The sequence below is a fragment of the Notamacropus eugenii genome, chromosome 6 (genome assembly GCF_028372415.1).
Source record: "Notamacropus eugenii isolate mMacEug1 chromosome 6, mMacEug1.pri_v2, whole genome shotgun sequence".
NCBI lineage: Eukaryota > Metazoa > Chordata > Mammalia > Diprotodontia > Macropodidae > Notamacropus > Notamacropus eugenii.
In genome coordinates this window covers 208080432-208106534 of record NC_092877.1, presented here as the reverse complement: position 1 = coordinate 208106534, position 26103 = coordinate 208080432, and the positions used below count along the sequence as shown (strand labels likewise).

Sequence of the window (26103 nt, the reverse complement as noted above, 5' to 3'; positions counted from 1 at the left end):
TAATTTTTTAAAATATCTATATTAATATCCAAAAAATCCACAAGATGGGTGTGTTGCCCCAGCAAAGGGGAAGTTTTTCTTTGTGGTTCAGTCATATAACTAAATTTCACTTCTTGGTAAAAGAAATGAAACACAGTAATCTAGTTTTAGAAAAAGAAAATATAATAAAATCTAGGAACTGAGGGAAAATGAAAATTTTAAATATTAGTAAATATTATGATTGGAAATTTTCTCTAAATTTCTGATTAAAAGTCAAAGAGAAATTGATGCCAAGTTTCAAAATACTGAGCCCACATGGAGAATGTGGCAACACAGAAAAATTAAAAGAGGTAAGCCAATGAGAGGAAAAATTCATTTTTCAAAAAATGGAAAAATCACCTAACTGAGGAAAACAGGGCTTTCCACAAATTATGACAGTACACGCACAAAGTAGAAATTAGAAAAGTGAAAAAATAATTGATGGTGGATGAAAAAAGTCCACTTCTTTCCCTTTATCATTCCTCTCCTCCCCATCTTTCCCTTTAGATCTTCTTCTCTCTCTTGTTCTGTTCATTTTTCCTCGATGATTCTCTCTGCTTCTGTTTTGCCTTGTCCTGGAATTCTTCCCTTCTTTCCTTCTCTCCCTGAACTGTTCACAATATGAAATTGAAACACAGTCTCTAATTTGTTGTATTTAAGTAGATGAATTGAATATTTTCATTGATTTATTGAATTTAAAAAAATTCTCTATCCTTTCATCTATTGATCCATTCAATCAAGTAGTGAGCAAACATTTATTAAGGGTTTCTAAGTGCTAAGTACTGGGGATTTAGAAGAACTTTGAAAAATAATGTACGAAATGTAAAAAATCATGCCAGATAATTGTACTATATTTTAGACAATCTAGGTTAGATGAGCAACCTAGAAGAAAAATAGCTTAGCTAAACAAAGGACATAGTGACTAAAACAATGTAAATAGAAAGAAAAAGAAGGTAAGGGGAAAAAGGAGGAGAAAGGGATAGAGAAAGAGAGGAGAGAAAGAGAGAGGGAGGAAGGAAGGAAGGAAAGAAGGAAGGAAGAAGGAAGGAAAGAAGGAGGGAGGGAGGGAGGAATGAAGGAAGGAGGGAAGGAAGGGAGGGAGAGAGGGAGGGAGGGAAGGAGGGAGGAAGGAAGGAAGGAAGGAAGGAAGGAAGGAAGGAAGGAAGGAAGGAAGGAAGGAAGGAAGGAAGGAAGGAAGGAAGGAAGGAAGGAAGGAAGGAAAGGAGAGTCTTTACACCTGCTTACATTCTAATGGAGGAGAAAACATATAAATAAGCAAATACAAGACAAACAGTAGATGAAAGACAATGTTAGAGAAGGTAGCAACAGCAGCCGGGGACTCAGGAAAGACCTTCAGTGACAGGTGGAGCTTGAACTTTGTCTGGAAGAAAGCCAGGGATTTTAAAAGGGCAAGCTGAAGAAGGAGAATATTCAAGGCATGGGGGAAAGCCATCGTAAAGGCTCACAGATGAGAACTATGTGTGTGAGAACAGCAAGGATGCCTGAATTGCAGAGTATGTAGAGAGGAGTAATGTGTAGGTAAAGAAAAGTAGGGGCCAGGCTGTGAAGAGATTTAAATGACAAAGAAATGTATGTTTGACCCTAGAGATCATGGAAAGCCATTAGAGTTATTGAATTAGGAGGTGACGCGCTTAGACCTGCACCTTAGGAAAATCACCTTGGCTATCAATCAATAACCATTTAAGTAACCAGTACATGCCAGGCACTGTGTTAATAACTGGAGATACAAAAAGAGACAAAACACAGTCCTTGACCTCATGGAGTCTAATGGGGGAAAAAATGAGAGGTGTGTGAAGTAAAGAAAGGCATGAGGCAAGGAATCTCTTTAGAAAACTATTGCAACCAGCGCAGCGTGAATGAAGTAGAGCCAAGAAAACGATATACACGATAAGTACATCAATATAAATGGAAAGGAAAAACATCAAAAACGAATAATGCGTTATTCAAAACTAGCATGGCACAAAAGAAGAGCTAGTGTAAGACGCTTCCATTCCTTTGCAGAGGTGGGAGGTACACACAAGTGTTGGACGTTGAAAATAGTTAATGACTTTTTTGATATGTCAATCCGCTATGCTGATTTCTCCTTTTTTTGTCTTTAAGACATATTTATTATATGGGATGACTCTCTGGGAGGGGGAATGATACTAGAACAAACTATAGTGATGTTTTTAAAAATACATCAAGAAAATATTATTTTAAGAATAAAACCACTGTAATAATTCAAGTGAGAGGTTGTGGGAGTCTGAACTAGGGTTGTGGCTGTATGAGTAAAGAGAAGATGTTTGGAGAAAGAAATTATGAGATTTTTGCCCCTTGCCAAAAAAGAAAAAAAATAACCCATAAAGCCTCTAAATTACTTTTTATTTGTTTGTGATTTTTGCATATATGCATCAGTGGTTTACCTTACTTGTCACTTGAGAATGAGCCTGAATTTCCAGTCTTTAGTTTTTGTACATATAAGGTGATTAGGAAAGTTTCCAGATCAACTTGACAAGCTTGCACTATGATAAACTCTTACCATGGGATCGCTGATTCATTGAAGTGACCTCATAAGTAATCTATTCTAACTTCCTCATTTTACAGATAGAAAACCAAGACCTAGAAAGGTAAAGGGACTTGCCCATGTCACACAGAGAGTAAATAGGAGAGTCTGGATTTGAATGGAACTGTTCTGACTCTTTCCACTGTCTCCACATGGGACTTGAGAGCATCTCCCAATGAAGGTTTGAGCATTATCTATTGAAAACTTTCTGGAAAGAATTAAGGACCTTTTCTGGGCATCAGATATGATTTCTTTGGCCGGGCTATTGTGGCTAGGAGCCACCTTTTTGAGCTGACTTATAAAAGGATGTCATAGCCTCTGGGTTTGGGTGGATTTCTTAATTTGCCTTTTCCCTTTCCTGAGCTCCAGTCAGAGACCATAGATCTGAGAGTAGACTTTGGTCCCTGGCAGATACCTGTGCATTATCAGTACAATCACCCCCAGAGACAAACAAGTAATCCTCTTTCAGTCTCAGAAATAGCAGCTTCAGCTCAAGAGATTAGAGAAGCTGCGACAGAGAATTCCTAGACCAAGACCCTCCACTGTGAGTGTCTGGACCCAGCTCTGAAAAAGCAGTGGCAGAGGTAAACGTGTTCTCAGTCACTCAGCAGTGATGGAAAGGGGAACTGTGGTCCTTTTGGTGAGAGTCCCTAAACCACAGCCTCTTGGAGTGAAGGGGAGAGGGGGAAAAGGACAGAATTATACTTCCTGGGCAATGCAATCCAAGAATTCAGTCTTCTAGCAAAAGAAGAGCAGCTTCTTGGGTAGAACTAGTCTCAGTGCCTTTCTCTAGCAATCCCAAAATTTAAGAGTTTCAGGATCCAATTTGTACCTTCTAGAGAGAGGAGTATATACAGGTAATGACAACCTTCAATTAATAGCAAATATTTGTTAAGTGTAGTACAATGCAAGGCACTGCACCAGAGGCAGAAATATAAAACTGAGAACTTACACATTCTACCGGGAGGGTGTACAGATGGATGAGAGTATACAGGATAGATACAAAATGATTATGCCATGAGGGGAGAAATGGGGGACTAACAACTGGGAGAATCAGAAAAGACCTTTTGAAGGAGGTGATACTTGTACTGAAACTTGAAGCAAGTTAAGGGAATCAAGAGGAGGAGATGAAAAGGAAAAGTCTTGTAGGAACTGGAGAAAGTTTGTGCAAAACCATAGAGGCAAGAGACAGTGATGGATAGGAAACAGGAAGTAAGCCAGACTATAGAATGTGTCATGGGGAACAAAGTGTAATAGGTTTTAAAAGATATGCTGGACTAAAATCAAAAGGGAAATCTTTAAGTGGGGGGAAAATCTTGTTAGCAAATTTCTTTGATAAAAGTATCATTTTCAAGATTTAGAAGGAACTAATTCAGATTTATAAGTCATTCACCAACTGATAAATGGTCAGAGAAGATATGAATAAGCAGCTTTCTAAGGAAGAGATTTAAGCCATCGATATCTATGTGAAAAAATGCTCCAACTCACTAATAATTAGAGAAATACATTTGCAATCATTTTCTTGAGAGATTCCTTGCCTCATGTTTTTTCTAACTCCGGCTTACTCCTCACACTGTCTGTTTTCTCCTCCATTAGATTGTAGACTCCTTGAGGGCAAGAACTATCTTTTGCCTTTTTTTGTGTCCCCAGCACTTAGCACATTGCCTGACATATGCTAGTTATTAGAAGTAACTCTGAGGTTCCACTTCATATATATCAGTGTGGCAAAGTTGACAAAAAAGGAAAATGACAAATGTTGGAGAGGCTATAAAAGCAGACATGTTAATGCATTGTTGGCGCAAATGTGAATTGGTCCAGCCATTCTGGAAAGCAGTTTGGAACTGTGCCCCCCAAAGTAACTAAATTGTGCATACCCTTTGATCTAGTAATACTATTACTAGATTCGTGCTACAGTGAAATCAAAGAAAGAAGAAGTGATATGCACAAAAATACAGCAACTTTTTTTGTGTGTGGTTGCAAAGACCTAGAAACAAAGAAAATGCCCATCCATGAGAGAATTACCAAATAAATTATGGAATAGAAATGTAACGGAAAACTATTGTAATGTAAGAAATCAAAAGGGATAGGTTCAGAGAAATTGGGGAAGACTTGTACTAACTGATACAAAGTGAAATGAGTAGAATTAGAAGAACAGCTTATACAATAAGTACATGGTAAAGGCAAACTTTAAAAGACGAAAGATCTCTAATCAATGCAAGGAATGACTATGACTGCAGAGGTCTGAAGATGATCTGTGTTACCTACTTCCTGACAGAGAGGTGGTGGAATCAAGAAGTGGAACAAGACATACATTTTTTTTTTACATTGTCATTGTAGGAATTAGTTTTTCTTGACTAGCCATATTTGTTACAAGGGTTTTTTTCTTTAAAATTGAAGAGGATGGATGCTCTCTGAAAAGAAATGCTTGTTAATTGAAAAATATACACTAATGTTGTAAGATTTATGAAAGAGATGGTTTCTGAGAAACCTGGGAAAAGCTGGGGAAAAAAATAAAGTGATGCAGAGACCAGGAGAATAATTTGTATGAAAACAGCAACATCAGAAAAACAAAGAACTTTGAAATATTTAGGAATTCTGATCAATAGAAAGAACAATTATGAGTCCAAAGAATTGATGATGAGGTAGTAAATTCACTCACTATCTGAGAGCCAGGCTGGCTACATCTCCCCTTCAGGGTCCTAGGGATACCCCTGATGAATAAGGGTGTCTTTCTCTAATGCTATGGCCTTGAATCCCACTTCCAGATGTGTTTCCTCCTCCTGTTAGACAGTTCCCAATGACTAACTTCCCAATTCCATTTAGCTAACTAACATCAACTGACTTTTACAAAGGGATATTTTCTTCAAAGATATGGTCACTGAGCATTCAAGTGACTTATTAGTGGCAGAGCAGAACTTCAACCTACACCTTCCTGACTCAGTGGCCAACTTTCTTTTTCAGGGGAATGGGCAAAGAAATCGGTATTAAGTGACTTGTCCAATGTCACACAGCTGGTAAGTGTCTGAGGCTGATCTTTTGCCTCAATTCTTACCTAACTTTTAGCCATTAAACGACAGTTGCCCCAGATAAACTGAGACCTGGGAAAGACCTTAGCTTTAAAAGATCAAGGTCTTCCATTGCATCTCCAGTCATCCTGACCTATATTTTGCTACTGGACTCCTGACCCTGGAGGAGAGAGTGAGGCTGATGACTTTGCATAGCTCTGCCTCACTTAAAACCAATTCATTTGCAAGTCAAGAAATCCCCCTCCCAATGTCATTGGTCCTCTTTGAGAACAAAGAACAAACCTCAATTTATTTGACCATAACCTCCCTAGTTCTCCCTTTTACCAAACTCCTCAAGCTCATTTGCTGTCCCCACCACAGTCTCTGATTCCCTGGCTCTCATCCTTCTCTGGCCTCACGCTCTTACCTGCAGAATTCTGATGGTTTGGTGAAGCAGTTCAGCTTTATACTGTTCTCAATCTTTGAATTCTTTTTTCTCCATTTTTTTCTTGTCACTTATCTATTTTCAGATTCCAACCTTGGATTACCCTATCTGCCTTCTCTGTGTCACATTGCATACGGATGAATATTGTAGTAATAATTTAATTAATTAGTAATAATTTAATAATTCAATTGGACTACTGACTGAATCTACTACATATTTATATTTTGGAATCTCAGCAGGAACCAGACTGATGTGCGTCAATCCTTTTAGTTTTCCATGATTCTCTACTGTATTTTCCATAGTAGTTTCAAGTCTTTTATATTCTCAAGCACCATATCCCCCTTTCCCTGTCTTATATGTCACTAAAAGAATTGAGACAATCTATCACAAACTCACTTTTCTTCACAATTTCACTCTTTAAATCACCTCATAGTTATACCCACCCTCTCCTCATTTGCTCCAGTCTCAGACATTGAGGAAGTCCTTCTTGACAATACTAACCCCTTATACTTGTGCCCTTGATCTTATCTTTTCCAGTAATCTCCAGGATTTTAATGACCTCTTCCTTTTAAAAAAAAAATGTTTTTTAATTCTTTCTCTCAAATAAAGAAATTTCAGAGTTATGGATTGTGGAGGTGGAATCCTGGCAGGTGGCAGTGATCAAGGTTATGACCATATTCGCTATGGAGATCATAGGAGTTGAGGGCATTAATTAAACTAGAAGCAAGAGGTTTTTACGAGATATCGACCTGTATAAGGACATGGTTGATAATAGAAAGGAAGACTGAACTCTAGAAATAAGGAAGGACTTGAGGGCCTCTAGGAGAAATAAGAGGATTCTGTAATCCAGACTTGTGTAAGAGAAAGGAGTATTCCTAAATTCTCTAGGTCAAAATTAGAAGGAATAAGTGGAGGAGTAAGCATATGGCTCCAAGAACTAGAAGATAAGCAAGGAACCAAAACCACAACATGGTAGAGCCAAAGACCTGGTTTTTGTCTTGTGCTGTCATTGAGTTACTCCGACTGACAGCTCTAAGAGGAAAGGAGTTGACTCTCTGGCAACTTCAGGTTTGTTTTCCTTCTGGGGGGAGTCAGTCAATAAGCATTTATTAATCACCTACTATGTGCCAGGCACTATGCTAAGAGTCTACACCCTCAAAGTAGTCTCCAAGACTAGATGTCTGTTTGAGTCTCTAGAGATGATAATGGGACTCACCAATATGCCAGAGGAGTCATCGGTCTCAGCTCTAAGTACAGTGCATGCCCTTTGATCCCGCAATATTGTTACTGGCTCTGTTTCCCAAAAAGATCATTAAAAAAAGGAAAAAGGACCTACATGAAGAAAAATATTTATGGCAGCTCTTTTTGTGGTGGCAAGGAATTGGAAGTTGAAGGGATGCTCATCAACTGCGGAATGGCTGAACAAGTCTGGGTATATAAATGTAACAAAATACTATTGTACTATAAGAAATGATGAGCAAGAAGATTTCAGAAAAACCTGGAAAAGCTTACATGAACTGAAGCTGAGTGAAGTGAGCAGAACCAGGAGAACACTGTACATGGTAACAGCAATATAGTGTGGTAATCAACTCTGATAGACCTAGTTCTTCTCGGCAATACAATAATTCAAGACAATTCCAAAGGATTCATGATGAAAAATCCTATCCACGTCCAGAGAAAGAACTGATGGAGTCTGAATGTAGATACAATTTTCACTTTCTTTGGTTTTTCCCTTTTGATCTGTTTCTTCTTTCACAACATGATTAATGTGGAAATATGCTTAACATGATTGAATATATATATCCTATATCAAGCTGCTTGTCATCTTGGGGAGGGGGGAGGAGAGGGAAGCAGGGAGAAAAATTTGAAACTCAAAATCTTATTTTAAAAATGTTGAAAACTTTACATGTAATTGAAAAAAATTAAATACTATTTACCAAAAAAAAAAAGACAGAAAAAAGAATAAGAAAAAAGTATATTGATCTTCTGAGAACAGTCCAACTCACAAAATTGTATTTTGAGTTTAGAAGAAGACTAGAGGATGTTAGGATAATAAGGGATTCACCATAGAGAATAAATTGCTTTGATGTTTACAGGTTACTGTGAGGGCTTTATATGTTTTCTGTGAGACAGAATAAAGAGCTGTCCTGTTCTCAAAACATTTACGTTTAGTTACATTGTTACACTGTTACATTTACATTATTAATACATTGTTACATTGAGTACACGCACAGAAGCTGGGGACCCTTTTACCCACATCTGTGAAGACCTAGACATGAGTTAGATTTAAGCTATATTCTAAGATTTTTCTGGGTGAGAGAAAAATGAGCCAAAGATAGAGTGATAAAGTGAGGCTGCCTGGTTCCCCTAAACAGAGGTCCACAGGTGCTGAATAAGTGACCAGTTATGAAGCCTATTTTCTGAGATAGTAAAGAGATTACTGGCTGATCACCCTGCAGCAACAACAGTCTTCTTTCCTTCCTCCCTCATTCCCTCCCACCCCCATGACAGTGAACTTTGAACTTTATTTGCTGAACTCTCCTGAAAGACCCACTGATTTGCAGTTGTACTGCATCGGACTAGCCCAGACAATCAGAATGGCGGGTTGCTTTTGGATGCTGCAATTATGTTTCCTTACCTTCTGTCTCCATCAGTCAGAACAGTCAGGTAGGATGTTTGATTCTACTGTATTACTATCTTCATTTGCCTTTGTCCTGATGGCTTTTTTGAGACAACAGATCTGAGAGGTGGCGATTTTTTCAGGGAGCAAATTAGTTAGGACACTGTCTTTTTTTCATTGTGTGAAGGATCCTTCCCCCCCTACCTTTTCCCTTTCCATATCAATTTCACTGAAATCCCCTTTTAAAGTCTGTGAAACAAAAGTATCTGGAATCCTGTCCAAATGGTAGCCTGAGCAGTATAAAAATCACATTTTTCTTTACAACCTGCCATTTTCCTCTCTCTCTCCCAAATGGTCTAAGAGATTTTCTCATTTAATTTATAATTACTGAACTGATCTGAGCCCATGGTCAGAGACAAGTGTACTTTTCTGCTATAACAAAATGAATAAAAGACGAAAGGAGAGAGAAAGGAGAGACCAATATATTCACTGTCAATTTATTAACTTTGAAAAGCAAACAGGAGAAATAAGGTCTTATGTTTACCAAAATGATTAAATATTTTCAATAACTCAAGTGATTAGAATCGTCTCATTTGAAATAAAATGATACTGATTATAAGATAACAGCAATCTTCTAGATTACAAATCTCTGATTATACATTTCCTATTCACCAAGAAATTAAATATCTCTATATTTCACACAAAATAGAATTACAGGATGTTAAAAGTAAAAAATCTTACCATATATTCTAAGAAAAAGAAAATAGTTAAGGAAAACACTTAAAAATATATAAAAAGAGTAAAGACGGAAGTTCAGAAGGATACAGACATTCTTTGTTTATGAGTACATATATTTTATGTTATATATAGTACATATATATTATGTTAATGAGTACGTATATCTTATGTACACATGAGTACAATATAATATTATCTTGTTAATGAGTATATATGAAGCTTATATGTTAAGAGAAGTACATAGCTTCATATATACAACCCATTTTTCAGTTTTTCTTATTGAAATGTCAGTGCTTGTTGAATTCATAGTAAAGGGGGAAAAAACTTTGAATGACAGATCTAGTCCAGAACCCTCATCTTACAGATGTGAAAACTGAGGCCCACTTTGAGAAGAAAGTATAAAAAATAAAGTTACACTAATCATACTAAATTACAAAAATTTATGAGACTTGCCCAAGGTCACAAAGGAAGTTAGTGTCAAAGTCAGGAATACTTCCTTGGTATTTTAAATTCATGTCATGTTTTAGTACAGATTCATCTTTCTTTAATTGAAAAAATGAATTTAAATGAAAGAAAAAGGTATTTGCATTAGCACAAATGTAAATTAGTTGTAGGATTTTCTTATTTTCAAAACATCCATATATTCTGGATTTTTTGAAAAGAAGAGATCTAACAATTCTTGAATGATCTCTAAGTGTTGACCTCATCTACTTTCTCACCCTGCTTTCCAGTATTTTGGCCGGCTTCTAAGGCAAATGAAGTTATAGTAAGAACGAAACGTGCCAGATTCTTTATTCTGGAGGAGATTTTCAAGGGAAATTTGGAAAGAGAATGCTTTGAAGAAAAATGCGTTTATGAAGAAGCAAGGGAAGTGTTTGAAAACAATGAAAAGACTGTATGTACAACATTTTTTCTCCATTTCTAATCATTTCATCTTTTGCTGTCTTGCAGAAATTTCATATCTCAAAGGAACAACATTTGGTTAGTTATATATTTTAGAAGGGACGTTTCCTTCCACTACTCCAACAAATTATCAGGTGAATTACTCTAGGATCTGTGCTTGAGACCCTAACTTTTAATTAGGTCAGCCACAGAATCACACTGAACATAAATGTATATGGAGAGAGCAAGGCCAACTTTATTCAAGTATAGCAATCTTTCTTTCAAATTTGGCAAGTTAACAGCATCGGTTAGTTTTAGACATCATGCATAGTAAGAGATTTTTTCCTGCTATGCTAGAAATTAATATGTTTAACAGAAAGGCCTATTTGTCTCAAAAAGGTCAACCCATTTTTGAGAACAAAATAACCTTTCTTAGGACTAGCCTCCTACATAAAAATTTCATCATGATTTACTATTTGGATTAGTTATATTGCCTTGACACATGTGACCAGGTATGCATTGGAAGTAGTCCAAGTCAGGGGCATATCCATTTTAAACAACTCCCTAGTTCACTGGAAGGTAGTAACAGGATGGTTAGCTTAATTAGTGTGTAAGGTGAGAACATTCCTGGTTGTTAATGGTAAAATATTTAATTTACATTTTGTATTTTTCCTACTATATATCCCTGAGAAAACTATTTTGACAGTTCATTCTGAATAAAGGTTTCCATCTGTGACTACAAAGTTTGCTTTAGCAATTTTCCAAGCGTTCTGACTCCCTTACATGTCCATATGCTGTGAACTCATCTGAAGTGGGCTGTGTTCACTTGTGGTTATGAGAAATTTATAGTGTATGGCTCTGATTTCCCTTGGAAGGGGCCCCATATATTTGCAACTCGTATTTCCTACCGAGATGTCATAAAGCAGAGGCAGGAACACACATTGGTGTGTGCTGTGAAGGTTGGAAAACGTGTTCTCTGTGTTCAAAACTGTGTTCCAGGCATTGCGCTATTCTCTGAAGGCTTTCTGGCTTCCCTATAATTCAGATAACTTTATTTATTACCAAAATACCCCCAAAACAAAAACAAAGAAAAAGAGCTACGTATCATAGAGAGCGGAATTCTCTGGCATTCAGGTTATGTGTATTTTTTTTTTTAAACAATCCCTCATTTAACCCTAGTTATCAGTCTACCTTTTTTCCTCAGTTCCTTCTATCTATCAATCAACAAGCATTTATTAAGCACTCACTAAGGACCCACCCTGTTAGGTCCTGAGGATCCAAAGACAAAACCAATTGGTCCCTGACCTGAAGGGGCCAAGGGAGATAGTTGTATTTGTGTATACACACACACACACACACACACACACACACACACACACACACTGCACTGCACTGCACTGCACCACACCGCACCACACCATATACATACACACACATTGAGCAATAAACATTTATTAAGCGCCTTATTATGTGTCAGGTACTAAATGGGGGAAGGTCTCTTAATGTCAGTATTCAGAGCAAGATGAAACTTGGTGGTTGTTTTTATACCATTAAATCACTGTTAAGTTCTAAAGAAGTAATTGCATATTCAAACCTCAGTCAGACTTCCTGAAGGACTTTGCTGTCACTGAAGAGCTAGGAACAAACAACTTTTGAAAGAATTTAGTATATTCAGAACCCTAAGCAAATAGGATCAGAGATGTAGAAGGAGGGATGTAGTGGTAAATATTTAACAACAGGTCCATAATCAGGAAGAGTCATTTTCCTGAGTTCAAATCTGACCTCAGACACTTCCTAGCTATGTGACCCTGGACAAGTCACCTAACCCTGTTTGTGTCAGTTTCCTCATCTGTAAAATGAGCTGGAGAGGGAAATGGCAAACCACTCCCAGATCTTTGCCAAGAAAACCCCAAATGTGGTCACAAAGAGCCAGACACTACTGAAATGACTGAACAACAACAACTGGAGGGGATGTAGACTGTACTCACATACTTTGAAATTTAATCTGCCTTATTAACACTTTTTGAAATTCAATCAACAGAACAACCAATCAAGCCCTTATTTAAAGCACTTAATGTCAGCCAAAACATAACAATGCCTGTCTAACTGGGATTAGAACTGGATGCAGAACATCCTTCTGCAGAAAGAATTTGCATGATTTAACACATTCATTTTACAGATGGGGGACCTGAGACTGGCTCATCAGAAGGCTAAATGCCACTCATTTTCAGAGTAAGGGTCCACTCCCCAACTTCATGTTTTTATTTTTTAATTGATTTGTTTTTAAATCATTTTAATTTCCATACATGTCCCACCCTCAACTAGAGTTATTCCTTCTAACAAAGGTTTTTAAAAGAAATAGGGGAATAAAGCAATTCACTATAACCAATCAACATATTAACTAAGTCACATAGCATACATAATGTTCCACACCCCGAGTCTTCCTTCTGCTTCAGTAGTTTAAAAAACAAAAAGAAACCTCACTGCTATCAATTTTCTTTGAGGTATCTTGGTGTTGTTCTTTCCCCATCCCTCTAAGTTGTTGCTAGGATACCAATAAAAGGAAGAAATTACATTCAGCTGCTTCACAGCTGAATTTGAGACTGTCCCTGGTGATTTTTCATGATTTAGAATTTTTTCAGATGATAGTTGACAGCTTGTATTTTTTCCTTTGACAACTGTTCATGCATTAGAGTATATCTCTAGATTATATAATATATATATATATATTTGTACCACTTCTCTATAGATTTTGAAGGTCAAACTTTTATTATTTATTGCAATTATTTCTTTCCAACAATGTCTTTTATTTTGATTCTAACTGTACTGATTAATTTGTACAAAGGTTCTTTTAACTTCATAGTATAAAAATTATCTATTTTGGCTTTTATAATCTCATGTTTGAGAATGAATATTTTTCACTATTCATAATAGAAAATACTACTTTACTGATACTATAGTGGATTGCTTGAATTCAAGAGTTCTAACATGCAAAGTCAGAACAGAAGCCAATCAGGTGTCCAAACTAAGTCCATTATCAACCTGGGCTGGGAGTGTTGGGGGAGGGGGGAAGACAGATTTTTTAATGGCTTTCCTAACTTGAAATGCCCTTTATGAGACTTGAATTAGAGTTTTATCCTAGTGTTTGTCGTAGGTTTCTAAAATGTCTTTCTTCCCCCATATATGAGTCCCATCTATGAAATTTAGTCATTAATCTGGAATTCACAACATTTCTTGGGATTTTTTCAAAGGACTATAGATAACTCCAATTCAACTCAGGTCAACGATTATATATTAAATGTCTATTTTGTATAGAGCATGGTGTAGGTGCTAGGGGATAAGCTATGACAAGCCCTCAAGAAACTTATAACGTAGTGGGAGAATTGGATATAGATATAACTATAATACATGGTGCTCTGTGATAAGTATACCAGAAAAGTACAGCATAAAGTGATATGAGGTACTAGAGAGAAAAGAGTTATTGGCCAGGGAGAAATCAGAGAACATTTTATAGAGTTAGTGGTATTTAAGTTGGATTTTCCCTTTTGTTGTGGCCCTAAGCCAAACAGCCAGGTAAGTCACACGAAGAGTCTCCAGTTTTAATGGGGATATAGCCTGGTTATATCATTAGCCAGTGCCTCCCTTCTTTCATCAGATATAAAGGAAAAAGGAAGTCTCAGATACTATGAATGAAAGAGAGCAAGACTTGGAGTTAGGAGAGTCCTGGGTCTAAATCCCACCCTCTGCACTTAGTGGATGGGTGGCCTAATTACCAACCATTTAACCTCTCTGAGTCTGAGTCTTTCATCTGTAAAATGGGGACAATAATAACTATAGTATCCACCTCACAAGATTATTGTGAAAATAAAATAAGGCAGTATATGTGTTTCTATATCTATATCTAAAATACTTTGCAAACCTTAAAGCACTGTGCAAATATCAGCTAGCATTTATTATTATTAGAAATATACTTCTAAGTGTAGTAGGACTCAAGGAATCAGACTGTGTAGCCTGGTTTAATCTAATGTTTACTCTGTCTTCAGATCTTTAACCATGTCTTGCCAACAGATGTGCTTACTACATATACCAGGCCTCATGGTTTGGGTCTTTTTAAAAATTAGTTTACTTTTTCCCATGAGTCTTAACTGATAATAAAGTGAGTAAAAATAAATACCCTCCTCTGGCACAAATTGCTATTCAACCTGGGCAAGTAAAGGAGTGTCACGTTCTAAGACTATCTGAAAGGGTCAGTAGTATCTGTCTTTACATACATTATAATACACTGATTGTCCCCACTTTCAAAAATGCCCATATAGGTTAAATGAGAAAATCAGTCTTTCATCTTTTTGACTAATATAGCGTCTGACTTTCAAAGATGAAGTCCTTTGGTTTTCTCTGAACTTCACACCCATGTTACACCTCCCCAGAGGACATTCAGAATCTGCTTAGTGACTTCAGAATCAGACCCCACTCTTTTATGGTTGTTGTTCAGTCACGAATGACTCTTCTTGACCCTATTTGGGATTTTCTTGGCAAAGATACTGGAATGGTTTGCCATTTTCTTCTCCAGCTCATTTTACAGATGAGGAAACTGAGGCAAAGAAGGTTAAGTTGACTTGCCCAGGGTCACACAGCTGGGAAGTCTCTGAGGTCAGATTTCAACTCAGGTCTTTCTGATACTAGGCCCAGCACTATCCATTTCACCATCTAGCTGCCTGACAACAGCCATGCAAAAGTAAAAGTCCTTAAGATAGTTATACATTCATTATATCCTCTATTGTACAATAGATAGTGGTGTGTGCAACTTATCACCCCTAATAGATTATAAACCGCTTAAAGATAGGCACCAGATCTTATTTATCTTTGCATCTCTCTTAAGCATCTTGAACATATGATTCTTGCACACCATGACCCCAGAAGGTCCTCCTAGGAATGATTATTATCTCCCCTTCAAATTAGCTTCATCATCCTAACAAAATAAGAATTTGACTATGCTGCTGGAGAAGCCACTTCAGACCTGCTTAAGACAACAGATCCAAAAGAAGATGAACAACTGCAGAATTAGCTCTTAAAATATTGTATTGACATGTTGCCAGGTAGCAGATTGAACAAACATTCATTCAACAAACATTAATTAAGCACATAATATCTGTAAACAACAATGCTAACTAGTATTTATTGAATTGGGTTCTCCTAGTCACAGAGGGGAGGCTGAGTAAGACAAAGTAATTGTGTATGCCCACCAAAGAGTCCTGGCTCTTGAGCTATATAGCCTGGCATAAGAAGCAAAATTGGGGGAGGAGGTCATAGGGATGGAACCAAAGAGCCAGAGACTTGCCAGATTCCCTTGAAGTAGCCCTGTGACTCACCTTTCCAAAGGACAATTTTCACCACTGTTGCTTTGTGAGGATGAGTATAATAGCTGTGATTCTTTACAGACAGTGAGATACAAGGCTGTTACCCTCAAAAATCAAAGAAGGTATAGAGGTAACTCTCTTGTTGTCTATAACATATTGTCTCTACCCCCATCCCTTGATGAATGTAGGAAACTGAATTTATTCCAAAATAGTAGTGTCAAACCAAGCAGTGGTCACCTGGAGAAGCAAATGCCAAGCATTTGTGGTCTTCATGAATCCAAGATGTTTGGATGAACAATGAAAGCTTCAAACATTCTATTTTTTTTTAATTATGATCTTAAATATTCATTTTCACTGCTGCATTTTGAAACATCCAGATGAATACCAAAAATCAATTCTACTTTTGTCATCTTAGTATTTTGGCATATGTTTCAATAAATATTTTAACAAATAAATGCTTTTGTGGAATGGAGACTAGAGGGGAGAAACTGCCATTTTAAATATTTGTATTTGTTTTTGTCTTCCAGCATGCATTTTGGAGCCAATATATGGGTAGGTGGCTTTCTTTGATTTGTCTTGTCGATGTTTACTTGAATCATAGAATTTTAGAAATAGAAAGGAACAATAGGGGATCCAACTCCATTATCTTGGAGATAAAGAAAATAAGTCCCAAACAGGTGAAGTGATTTAACCTAGGTCACATTACTTGCAAACCCAAGTGTTATGACACCAAATTCAAAGCTCTTTCCATTAATAACTTACTGCCTCTATGCTGCATTTGAGAGCATAATTCTTCAGTTCATCTTCAGGTTGACCACAAGTTTTTTGGTCAAAGTACCTCTTGAAGGTTACCTATAAAATTATAGACAATGCTCAGTCTATATTAGTGGAAGGAACTTCTTTCCATACTGGGGAAATTACTGAGCTTTGAAGAATTGAGCCAAAGAATTGTCTAAGCATTTAGTTTTCAAATTCCTCATTCCCTAATGACTTCTTAGATTCCCATACATAATGCTAAAGTTGTTGGGATGTACTCTTCAAAATAGCTGGCATCAAAAATTTCACACCTGTTCTACATCTTTTAAAACCTTGGAGAAATGACTCAAGTGAAGTCATCTAGGTGGTAGATTTCCAGTAATGTGACAAGGTAATAGATTCACCACCAACGCCGGTCACAGTGGTAGAACATGATGAATCTTATGTCTGTGGATGGGGTCCTAAGGAAGCCCAGTTATTTATTAGTAATGAAGTCTCCAACTTGGTGTCATCAAAGAGAGAGAAAAAGAGAGACCTTATTACAGGCTAAGGAGTTAAGTTTAGGGCAATTGGTATCATAGGGTCTCTTTTTGTTTCCCTCCCTCTCCCTTGCATTGCCCGTTCTGAGGAGGGTTTATATTTAGTAGTCTCAATCTAGCAAAGAAATGTGGAGTCAGAAAGGAGTTTTATATGTCAAAGGAGGAATTTTTAAAATGAAGAAGGGAAAAAAAGAAAGAAAATATAATGTAAGCTTCTTGAGGGTAAGTTTCTTGCCTTCATATCCATAGTGTCTTGCAGTGTACAGAATAAAATCTTTTTTTTATACATAAGATATAGTGTTTTTCACTCAGATTCAAAGTGGAAGTAATTTTTAAATAACATTGATCAGAAGAATACATTTGTCTTTTTTGGCAAAAAGAATAAATCTCTTATAAAATATCCTTCAATTTATGTAATCCCCAAAGGGTGGCATCCGAGTTATGAATAGGATGGCTGGTATCAATTCAATTAAAAACTCTTCATTATAACCTAACTAGTGAAAGTTGCCATCCTCTTCGTGCCTTGATTGGACGGGTCTGCATGCTTCGAGTTTCTCCCTACTCCAATACAACCAGAGTAAATTCTTCATAAATGTTTGTTGAATTGAGTTTAGAAAAATAAAACATTCTCATGAATACCATTTGGGGTAAAGAAAAAGGGCAACCTTCAAGATTTTAATGTTTAGTTTTCTCATCTATAAAGTGGGATAGGGGTACAGGGAGTGTGTCTAACTCCATAGCCATGAAGGTCCCTTCCATTTCTAAAGCTATGATCCTTAATTACCCCTCACCTCTAGTTCTATTTTACCCTTTGACTTTGTGTTTTCTGGCCGTCTTACTAATTGAAAGAACCTCATCCAGAGAGCGGAGAGAACAGGGCCAAAAGTCAAAATATAAACTTGCCAAGGTTGCCAGTTTTTAAAAGCTCTCATAAAAGTATTGTCTAAGGCAGAAGTTGAGACTAAAATGAGGTTGGAAATAATATCCTTTATTGTAGATGATTACATTCCATAAATGTTCTGGAGTTCTTAAATCCTGCCATGTTTCATTAATGAGGTATTCTTACAGCTGGCACTCCGTGTGTCTCTCAACCTTGCCTGAACAATGGAACATGCCAGGATTCCATCCGAAGTTACACATGCAGCTGCCCTGAAGGGTATGAGGGAACGAATTGTGAATACGGTAAGAGCCAAGGCTGTTACTTAATTTTGCTCCTTTCATGAAATTTTCAGGCCTATTCTCACGTCACATACCATTCACTTCCTTTCCTCTCCTCATTCTCTTTCTCTCATTGGTCCTTATTTTCTCTGGTCAGAAGCTGTGATTTGATGCTTATAGAGACCTCCCAGTGTAGAAACTCTCCACCATTGTGGGTGGGATGCTCATTGGCAATTTAATAAATTGGCATTATGTTCATTTTGTAACAAAACCAAAGTGATTCCTCCTCTAGTGACATCTAGGATTATCGGATGTCACCTTTAGTAATAAGCACAAGTGAATGCTTATTATATAGCGTCCTCAGTACTCTATGTATAATATATATAATTTATAGAATAAAACATATAGATTATTGGGTACTCAACATGTAAAGTACCTATAAATACTGTATAAAGGAGGGGGGAAAGTGTTATTGCTATTTTTAGATGGAGGAAGTGCCAAAAGTGTCAATAAAATATAGACAGAGCACATATAACCTTGCCTCTACCAATGTTATTTCGCAATAACATCATTAATAGATTATCAAACCTCATCGTAATGTCTCAAAATGGCATTATTTGGCTGAGAGTCAGAGGTACAGACTGAATGATTGAACACAACATAAGCTTGTTCAGTCATTTCGGTTGTGTCCGACACTTTGTGACTCCATTTGGCGTTTTCTTGGCAAAGAGACTGGAGTGGTTTGCCATGTCCTTCGCCAGCTGATTTTACAAATGAGGAAACTGACACAAACAGGGTTAGGTGATTTGCCCAGTCACACAACGAGCAAATGTCTGAGGCTAGATTTGAACTCAGATCTTTGTGGTTCCACATCCAGTACTCTATCCACCAATCCACCTAGCTGTCTCCTGTTCACAAAACAGTGATCATACTAGTACTTACTTCCCAGGGTTGTCATTACCATCAAATGAGAGCTATGTAGAGCACTTTGCAAACCTTAAAGTGCTTAGATAAATATTAGCTGTTATTATTATTGAAGGGAAAGAGTTTGGGATCAACCAACCTTAAAGTGCAATAGGAACTGTTGCTGTTTCCCTACCAACCTGATTTAGTTATTTTTCTTTGCCTCATTAAAGAGGCCATCCCCTGACTACTGCTCAAACAGGCCTATTCACTGAATGGGTGTTACCTCACCCTAAGTGAGTACCTGCACAGACCTTGGCCTAAAAGGGCCAAGGTTCCCCCTTGCATCCTGGGCCACCTCCAGTCATCCTGATGAATATCTGGTCACTGGATCCAGATGGCTCAGGAGGAGAAAGTGAGGCTGGTGACCTTGCACAGCCCTCCCTCCCTCAAAACAAAGTCCAGTATAAGTCATATCATTATTTTTCTGATGGCATGATCTTCAGCAAAGAAAGACAAACACAACAAAGTGCTTATATAAATATTAGTTATTATTATTATTATTGAAGAAAAAGAGCCTGGAATGATGTAGCTGAAAGATACCACAGAGATCCAACCTACTCATTTTCAGAGGTAAAAACTGAGCTCCAGAGAACTCAAACGTCTCGTCCAAAGTTACACAACTAGTTGGTAGACAAGTCAGAACTTGAACTAGTCTTCTGACTCCCTGCTATATACCTTTCTAATAGAGATCATTGTCTGTGGTGTTAGTGTGTGTGTATAAAAATTGTTTTTGCTTTAGATTTAGGCTTCTCATTATAGAGAATCAACCATATTACATTTGAGCTGAATAACACCTGAGACATTGTCTAATCCAGTCTCTTCATTTTTGGCTGAGGAAACTTACTGATAATAAAATGAGTTTGCCTTCCCTGGATTTACGCTGAGAAATGGTGTGACTGGAGGGTAGCTGACAAGTGTCTGAGGCCAGTTTTGAACCAAAGTCTTCTTGACTTAAGGTCTCGTGATCTATCCACTGACCTACTTATGACTCATTTTATCGCTTGTGCTATTTGGTCTGGCAGAATTAAAAAGAGAAAAACGTATCTATGAAAGGTACCTAAGTTATTCCCTTGTAGTAGGTGATTCTCTTAGGGACGCACATAAACTTCTAGGCTACTTTAACCCCATCTGCACTAAAAAGGGCTATGGAGGGAGGGACTTAAGAAGTTCAGAAACCCAGGGTCCTTTCCCTCACCTTCTCGCATCAGTAGAACTAATGAAAATAGCATTTAGTGGAGTAGATAGGCATTATAAGAAAAGAAAAAGAAGCAAAAGAATTTAGGAAAGAAAAATCAACTTCTGCTTTTAGCATATGACAATAGAAGACTCAGCAAAGCTGCTACTAGTGTTCTTGCTGCCAGGCAGGGGTTCTTAATCTGTGGCTATGAATCTGATTTTTAAAATAATATATTTCGATAATTACATTTCAATATCACTGGCAGAGAGGCAAAAGAAGGATTATAAAAGCATTGCCTCACTGCAGAGAGAACTCAGTTAAAGTTAAATAAAAATTCATTATGTACCTAAGCACAATTGCCTGATTTCCTCAAGTTCCATTCTGAGGCATTTGAGTAGGAGTAAAGAAAAACCAATAATGGATGCAATCCAAGGGTGGATTTTAGCAAGAACTAAGCAGCAATAGAGTAAGGGATGAGTATATGAGGGTAGAGAACCGTGGTGAATTGGTTAATCATAGGATCAATATTGGGAAGAGAGAAGTTACAGAAGGGCAGTAAGTACTCAGAGGGTGGAGGGATAGGAGCTTGCTTTGAGAGTGAGGAATAGGGAATGTTAGATGGTTATGGTCAGACAGAAGGTTCTCAGACTTCTCTAATCAAAGAAGGAGGTGATGGTGAAACTTCCTGAATATCTGAGTAGAATATAATAGTACTTTGAGGAGACAGAAGAACTGGGAGGTTAGGAATTAGAATCCCTAATGTCTAACCTAAGTGCATGGAAGTCAGAGGCTGAAGTGAAGCATTCTCTGCCATTAGGGAGCTTAACATCATACATTTCCTATTGCAGAACAAGATTCTTCGAACAAGATGAAAATAATATAATTAAGAGCTACTTTATATGACATATAATATAATTAAGAGCTAATTTAAGACAAAAATTATCTTCACAATAGAACTGTAAATAATTAATAATGAGTGCTAGCATGTTCATCAGGATAGCTTTAAGCATATTCCTAAGTAATATAGATTATATTCCTAGATTCACATGTTCCTAGGTTATAAACCTGCATAAAATATAAGGCAAATTATTTTTCATTATGAATAGGCAGATGAGGAATATATTTTAGTGGTCTAACCCTCTTAGAAAGGAGAGCTGCTTTGGCATAAGTTTGTTTGGGGTTTTTATTTTTTTTATTCCTTGTGTATATTCCTTGTGTATGGCTATGTTGAAATTTTCTTTTTCATTTATTTATTTTATTTTCTACCTAATAAGTATTTTGTAGTTTTCAATACTGGCATAAAGTTCTTCTGTACCATTTATAATGATTCCAGTGGGAGTGCTTGCAGTGAAATAAAGGTCACTCTGAATGCAGCATGAAGACGTAGTAAACAGCTTGTCTTTATATGAAAGAATTAAAAGAAATTATCTTATGTAACACTAGTGGGTGTCATTGTGAAGGGTAGAGGTGGCCAGGTGGTATTTGATCCTTTCTGTCCTGCCTCACTTCTAAAAGTAGAGCTGTACATTCCCAAGTCTTGCCTATCTTTTTCCTAGAGGTTGCTTTAGGGCAAGATCTTTCCCTTGGTCACTCTCCTCTCTTCTGAGCTTCCTTTGTCTCAGATTTAATCAGGACTTTTAGCAGAAACATTTTTTATTGTAAAATTTTTAGTTTTTTGAAGTTTAGAAAAATTTTAAAGTTAAAATTTTTTAAAAACTTTTGAAGTCTCTGGAAGCAATTTAAGGATCCTCAGGTTTTCAAAGTCTCTTTCTCTGTTATTTTTTAGAGTATTTATTTTTTAGTATTTTAGAGTATTTAATATTTAGAGTATTTATGCTAAAAAGTTAGTATAATGGCTCAGATGCCTGAGTTAGGAAAATTTTTTAAATTCATAGAGAGATTTGGTTCTCTGTTCTAAATTAAAATTTGTGTATTTCAAGTTACCTCCTCCCCTTTTCCCAGAATGACTAAGTGTATAATGCAAACCTTAATTCCCAAACCTAATTTCTTTACACATGAAGCAAAATCACGATACAAGTAAGATTCAAATAAAAGCAGTGAAAAGAGTACGTGATAGCACCTGTAACTTCAAAGGGGAAGTTGGGGAAAGTAGACTTTTTGGAACTTTTCCATCAGCTGCTTTGCTCTAAGGTGCCAGCAGAGACCCTACAATTAATTCATCTCAATCTCTTGCTTCCCTGCTATATGTAGCTTAGGTCTCCTTTCTCTTTTTCTCATCCCAGTTCACTTTGTTAAAGCCCAGAAGGGACTGAGGGTGCCATCTCACCCATGGTTACTGTTGCTCGGCTCAAGCCATCCTTACTCCTTCCCAGTCTGTTCTTTTGCATAAAGTGTGCATATTTTTAAAAAATCCTGGATGTGACTCAAATTCACCTTCTGGCTCAAAGACTGTGATCGTTCAAATCACATTCCAGGCTCAGAGGAAATGCATATCCCTCTGAACCACAAATATCAGAATGCCAGTCAGTCCTCAGCTCTCTACTCCACTTAGATTAATGTTATACATCTTGTTTAGTATGTCACAGAGTCCCTGTGACCTCAGTTATAAAATCTGTAAATCTATGACCTAAATTCAGGGCAGAGTGTTGTAATAGATAGAGACCTACCTTGGAGTTAAAAGGATCTGATTTTCATGTCCGGCTCTGTGACTATGGGCAACCCGCTTAACCTCTCAGAGCTCTGGGCACCAATCTGAAGCTATAAATTACAGAGCAATTGCTGATAGGCATTGACAGAGGTGATTTCCTTGCTAGGAAGCCCCTCTCCTAATGAAATTACATGTCTGAATCAAATAAGATTATCTGAGTAATGGCTGGTAGAAAGGGAGGTCACCACTTGAATGAGGTCTTCCGTGCACTCATTAAATGGAGCTCATTCTTCCTTTTTCTTTTTTTAAAGGATTCTGTTATTTGATTAGTCATTCCTTGGAGGCCTATGATTTTTATTCATTTATGAGTTTACTTTTAGGTGGGGGCCAGGTCAAAGGGATGGGAGAAAAATGGGCAATTGAATTCAGATTTGTAGATATTTATATAATCCTAAATGAAACCAGTAAGCAAGGTACAACGGGACAGAATGTATACATCTGCTCTTTGGGATTTGTAGTTAAAATACAAAAATGAAGGTCCTTTGCCACTTCAGGAGAGAACCAATGGACTATTTACTTAAGCCTAATGTTACTGGTGCTCATTCCTTACTATGGTTGCTATTATTACAAATAATCTGATTCATTATTATTTTGTTACTAAAAGTATCTTTAGGCAGCTAGGTATCACAGTGGAAAGAGTGCTGGACCTAGAGTCGGGAAAACTCATCTTCCTGAGTTCAAATCTGGCCTCAGATACTTACTAGCTGTGTGAGCTTTGATAATTCACTTAACCCCATTTGCCTCAGTTTCCTCATCTGCAAAATGAGCTGGAGAAGGAAATAGCAACCCCCTTCAGTATATTTGTAAAAAAAAAAACCCATTGGGATCATGAAGAGTTGGACATGCCTGGAAACAACTGAATTAAACAACAACAAAATTACGTTCAGATTGCTTGGCTTTTCAACTGAGCATTAAAGAGAGAAATTCCATACGGTTCTGCATCCTTTTAGCTTAATATGACATTAGGAAGTGTGGCAGAGTAGAAAGAGCATGGATTGTGGGCTCAAGTCTTAGTTCTATTTACTTATTAGTTGTCTGCAACTTTTTGCAAGTCATTTACACTTTCTGAACCTCAGTTTTCTCATCTGAAAAATGGGGATAATAATCCTTGCTCTATCTTCCTTAGTGTTAGTGTGAGGAAAGTGTTTTGTAAACCCTGAGTGTTATACCAATGTTAATTACTTCAAAAGCAATTGGGGAATCTTAAGAATGATAGCTGGCCTTTATGTTATGCTTTAAGGTTTGCACAGTGCTCAGCCACCCTGTGAAGTAGGTGCTACTGTCATCCCCATCTGTAGGTAAGGAAATGGAGCTGAGAGAGGTCCAATGTCTTGTTCAGGGCCACAAAGCCAGGAAGTGTCTAAGAACAGTTTTAAACTCAGGTCTTTCTGACTTCCTGATTCCAGGAAAAGTACTTTTTTTTTCTTCACTGCACCACCTATATGATTGTGTACTGGAATAGGAAAAGAGAAAGGTTTATTAGGATTCTAATCCCTGGAAATCTGGAAATCTCTTTTGCCTAAATATTTTAGACTAAGAATAGTAGAATAAAAAAAAAATGCTGACTATCTTCCCAATTATTTAACTCTACTAACATTACTGTTAAAATAAAGTTATAATAATCTATATCAAATTGATTGCCTTTTCAAGAAGGGGAGAGGGGAGAGAGGGAGGGAGAGAATTTGGAACTCAACATTTTTTTTAAAAAATGAATGTTAAAAACTATTTTTGCAAGTAATTTGAAAAAATAAAATGTAAAAATTTTCACTTTAAAAGTACATTATAGTTGATTTTATGTAGTTCTATGTGTTCTAAAAAATGTTTGTGTGAAGAAGAAACAATGGGAAAATGTTTAAAACTTCAAATCTGAGAATATGGGCATAAGGAAATTATAAATGAGATTGTTTTTCTGTGCTCACATTAATGTTTATGACTTTTCCTTTTCAGCTAAAAATGAATGTCATTCCAAGAGAAGTAAAGGATGTGACCATTTTTGTCGTCCAGGGCAGGAATTTTATATGTGCAGTTGTGCAAAGGGTTATAAACTTGGAAAGGATTACAGATCATGCATTCCAAATGGTAAGTAGACAAATTAGAGAGAAAATAGTAGCTTAGACTAAAGGTGTCAAAGATGCAGCCCACAGACCACATGTGAGCCACAACACTCCCAAGTGTGGCCTGAACCAGATTAAAAGGTAAAGGGGAAATTTTTAAGAAAATAAATGAAAATATAAGACATAGATAATATTCCATTTTAAACTAAGTCAATATGAGACCTATAGCAATCCTTATATACATTTGAGTCACCCTTGTTTATATTTGAGTTTGACACAACTAGGTTCGACAGTCTCTTATCTATATGTGCCAAGGTTCATCCCTTCTATCTTATAAACGGTGATCTAAAGATCATGACCTTTTAATTGTAATGAAAAACTGTCCTTCCTCATGTCCAAACAACACCAGTAAACTTCAGTTTTGTGATGGGAGAAAAAGGATCCACCAAATTCTATTAATTGATTATATTATAATTATATTGATTTTTATAACATTGTTGTGTGACATTTTATTACACTATAGCTTATTATACCATGTTATGTAAGCTGCAAACTCTCTGAAATTTCATGACTAATATTGTCTAGATCCTATAAAAGAATAAATAAAAGCCAGAATTAGATTTTAAATATTAATGAATAAGTGTTTTATATCTACATAAGAGGAATTTACCTTTGACCCCGATTTCAATGACTTTTCTTCATGTTCTTGTTATTAAAGAGAAGTGCGCATGTGGAATCCTCAGTTCTAAAAGTAATGTGACATTGACGGATGCTAAGCTGACTCTCCAAAATTTTCCATGGCAGGTAATAGAAAATTATCCTTAATAAACACTGAAGATTCTGTGTACTTACATGTGTATACATATGTGTTGTCATTTTTCAGTCATGTGCAATATTTAGGGTTTCCTTGGTAGAGATACTAGAATGGTTGCCATATCCTTCTCCAGCTCATTTCACAGATGAGGAACTGGGACAAACAGGGTTAAGTGACTTCCCCAGGGTCACGCAGCTGGGAAGTATCTGAGGACTGATTTGAATTCAGAAAGATGAATCTTCCTGACTCTAGGCCCTCCACTCTATCCACTGTGCCACCTAGCTGCCCCATACATATGTGGTGTTGAGTATTTCATATTATTAAAATTTCCGCTGTCTTTGCC

General features: G+C 36.9%; 1 protein-coding gene across 1 annotated transcript in view; it reads left to right on the top strand.

The window, feature by feature from the left end:
- The first annotated feature begins 3057 nt into the window (after window positions 1-3057).
- The window catches only part of PROZ (protein Z, vitamin K dependent plasma glycoprotein), a 31909-nt gene continuing 8863 nt past the window's right edge, over window positions 3058-26103 (top strand). The window contains exons 1-7 of the mRNA XM_072621915.1: window positions 3058-3165; window positions 8543-8698; window positions 10121-10284; window positions 16156-16180; window positions 17992-18105; window positions 24840-24971; window positions 25665-25750. Coding sequence (XP_072478016.1) covers window positions 8629-8698; window positions 10121-10284; window positions 16156-16180; window positions 17992-18105; window positions 24840-24971; window positions 25665-25750 — 591 coding nt within the window. The 5' untranslated portion in view covers window positions 3058-3165; window positions 8543-8628. The remainder of the gene's footprint in view (window positions 3166-8542; window positions 8699-10120; window positions 10285-16155; window positions 16181-17991; window positions 18106-24839; window positions 24972-25664; window positions 25751-26103) is intronic.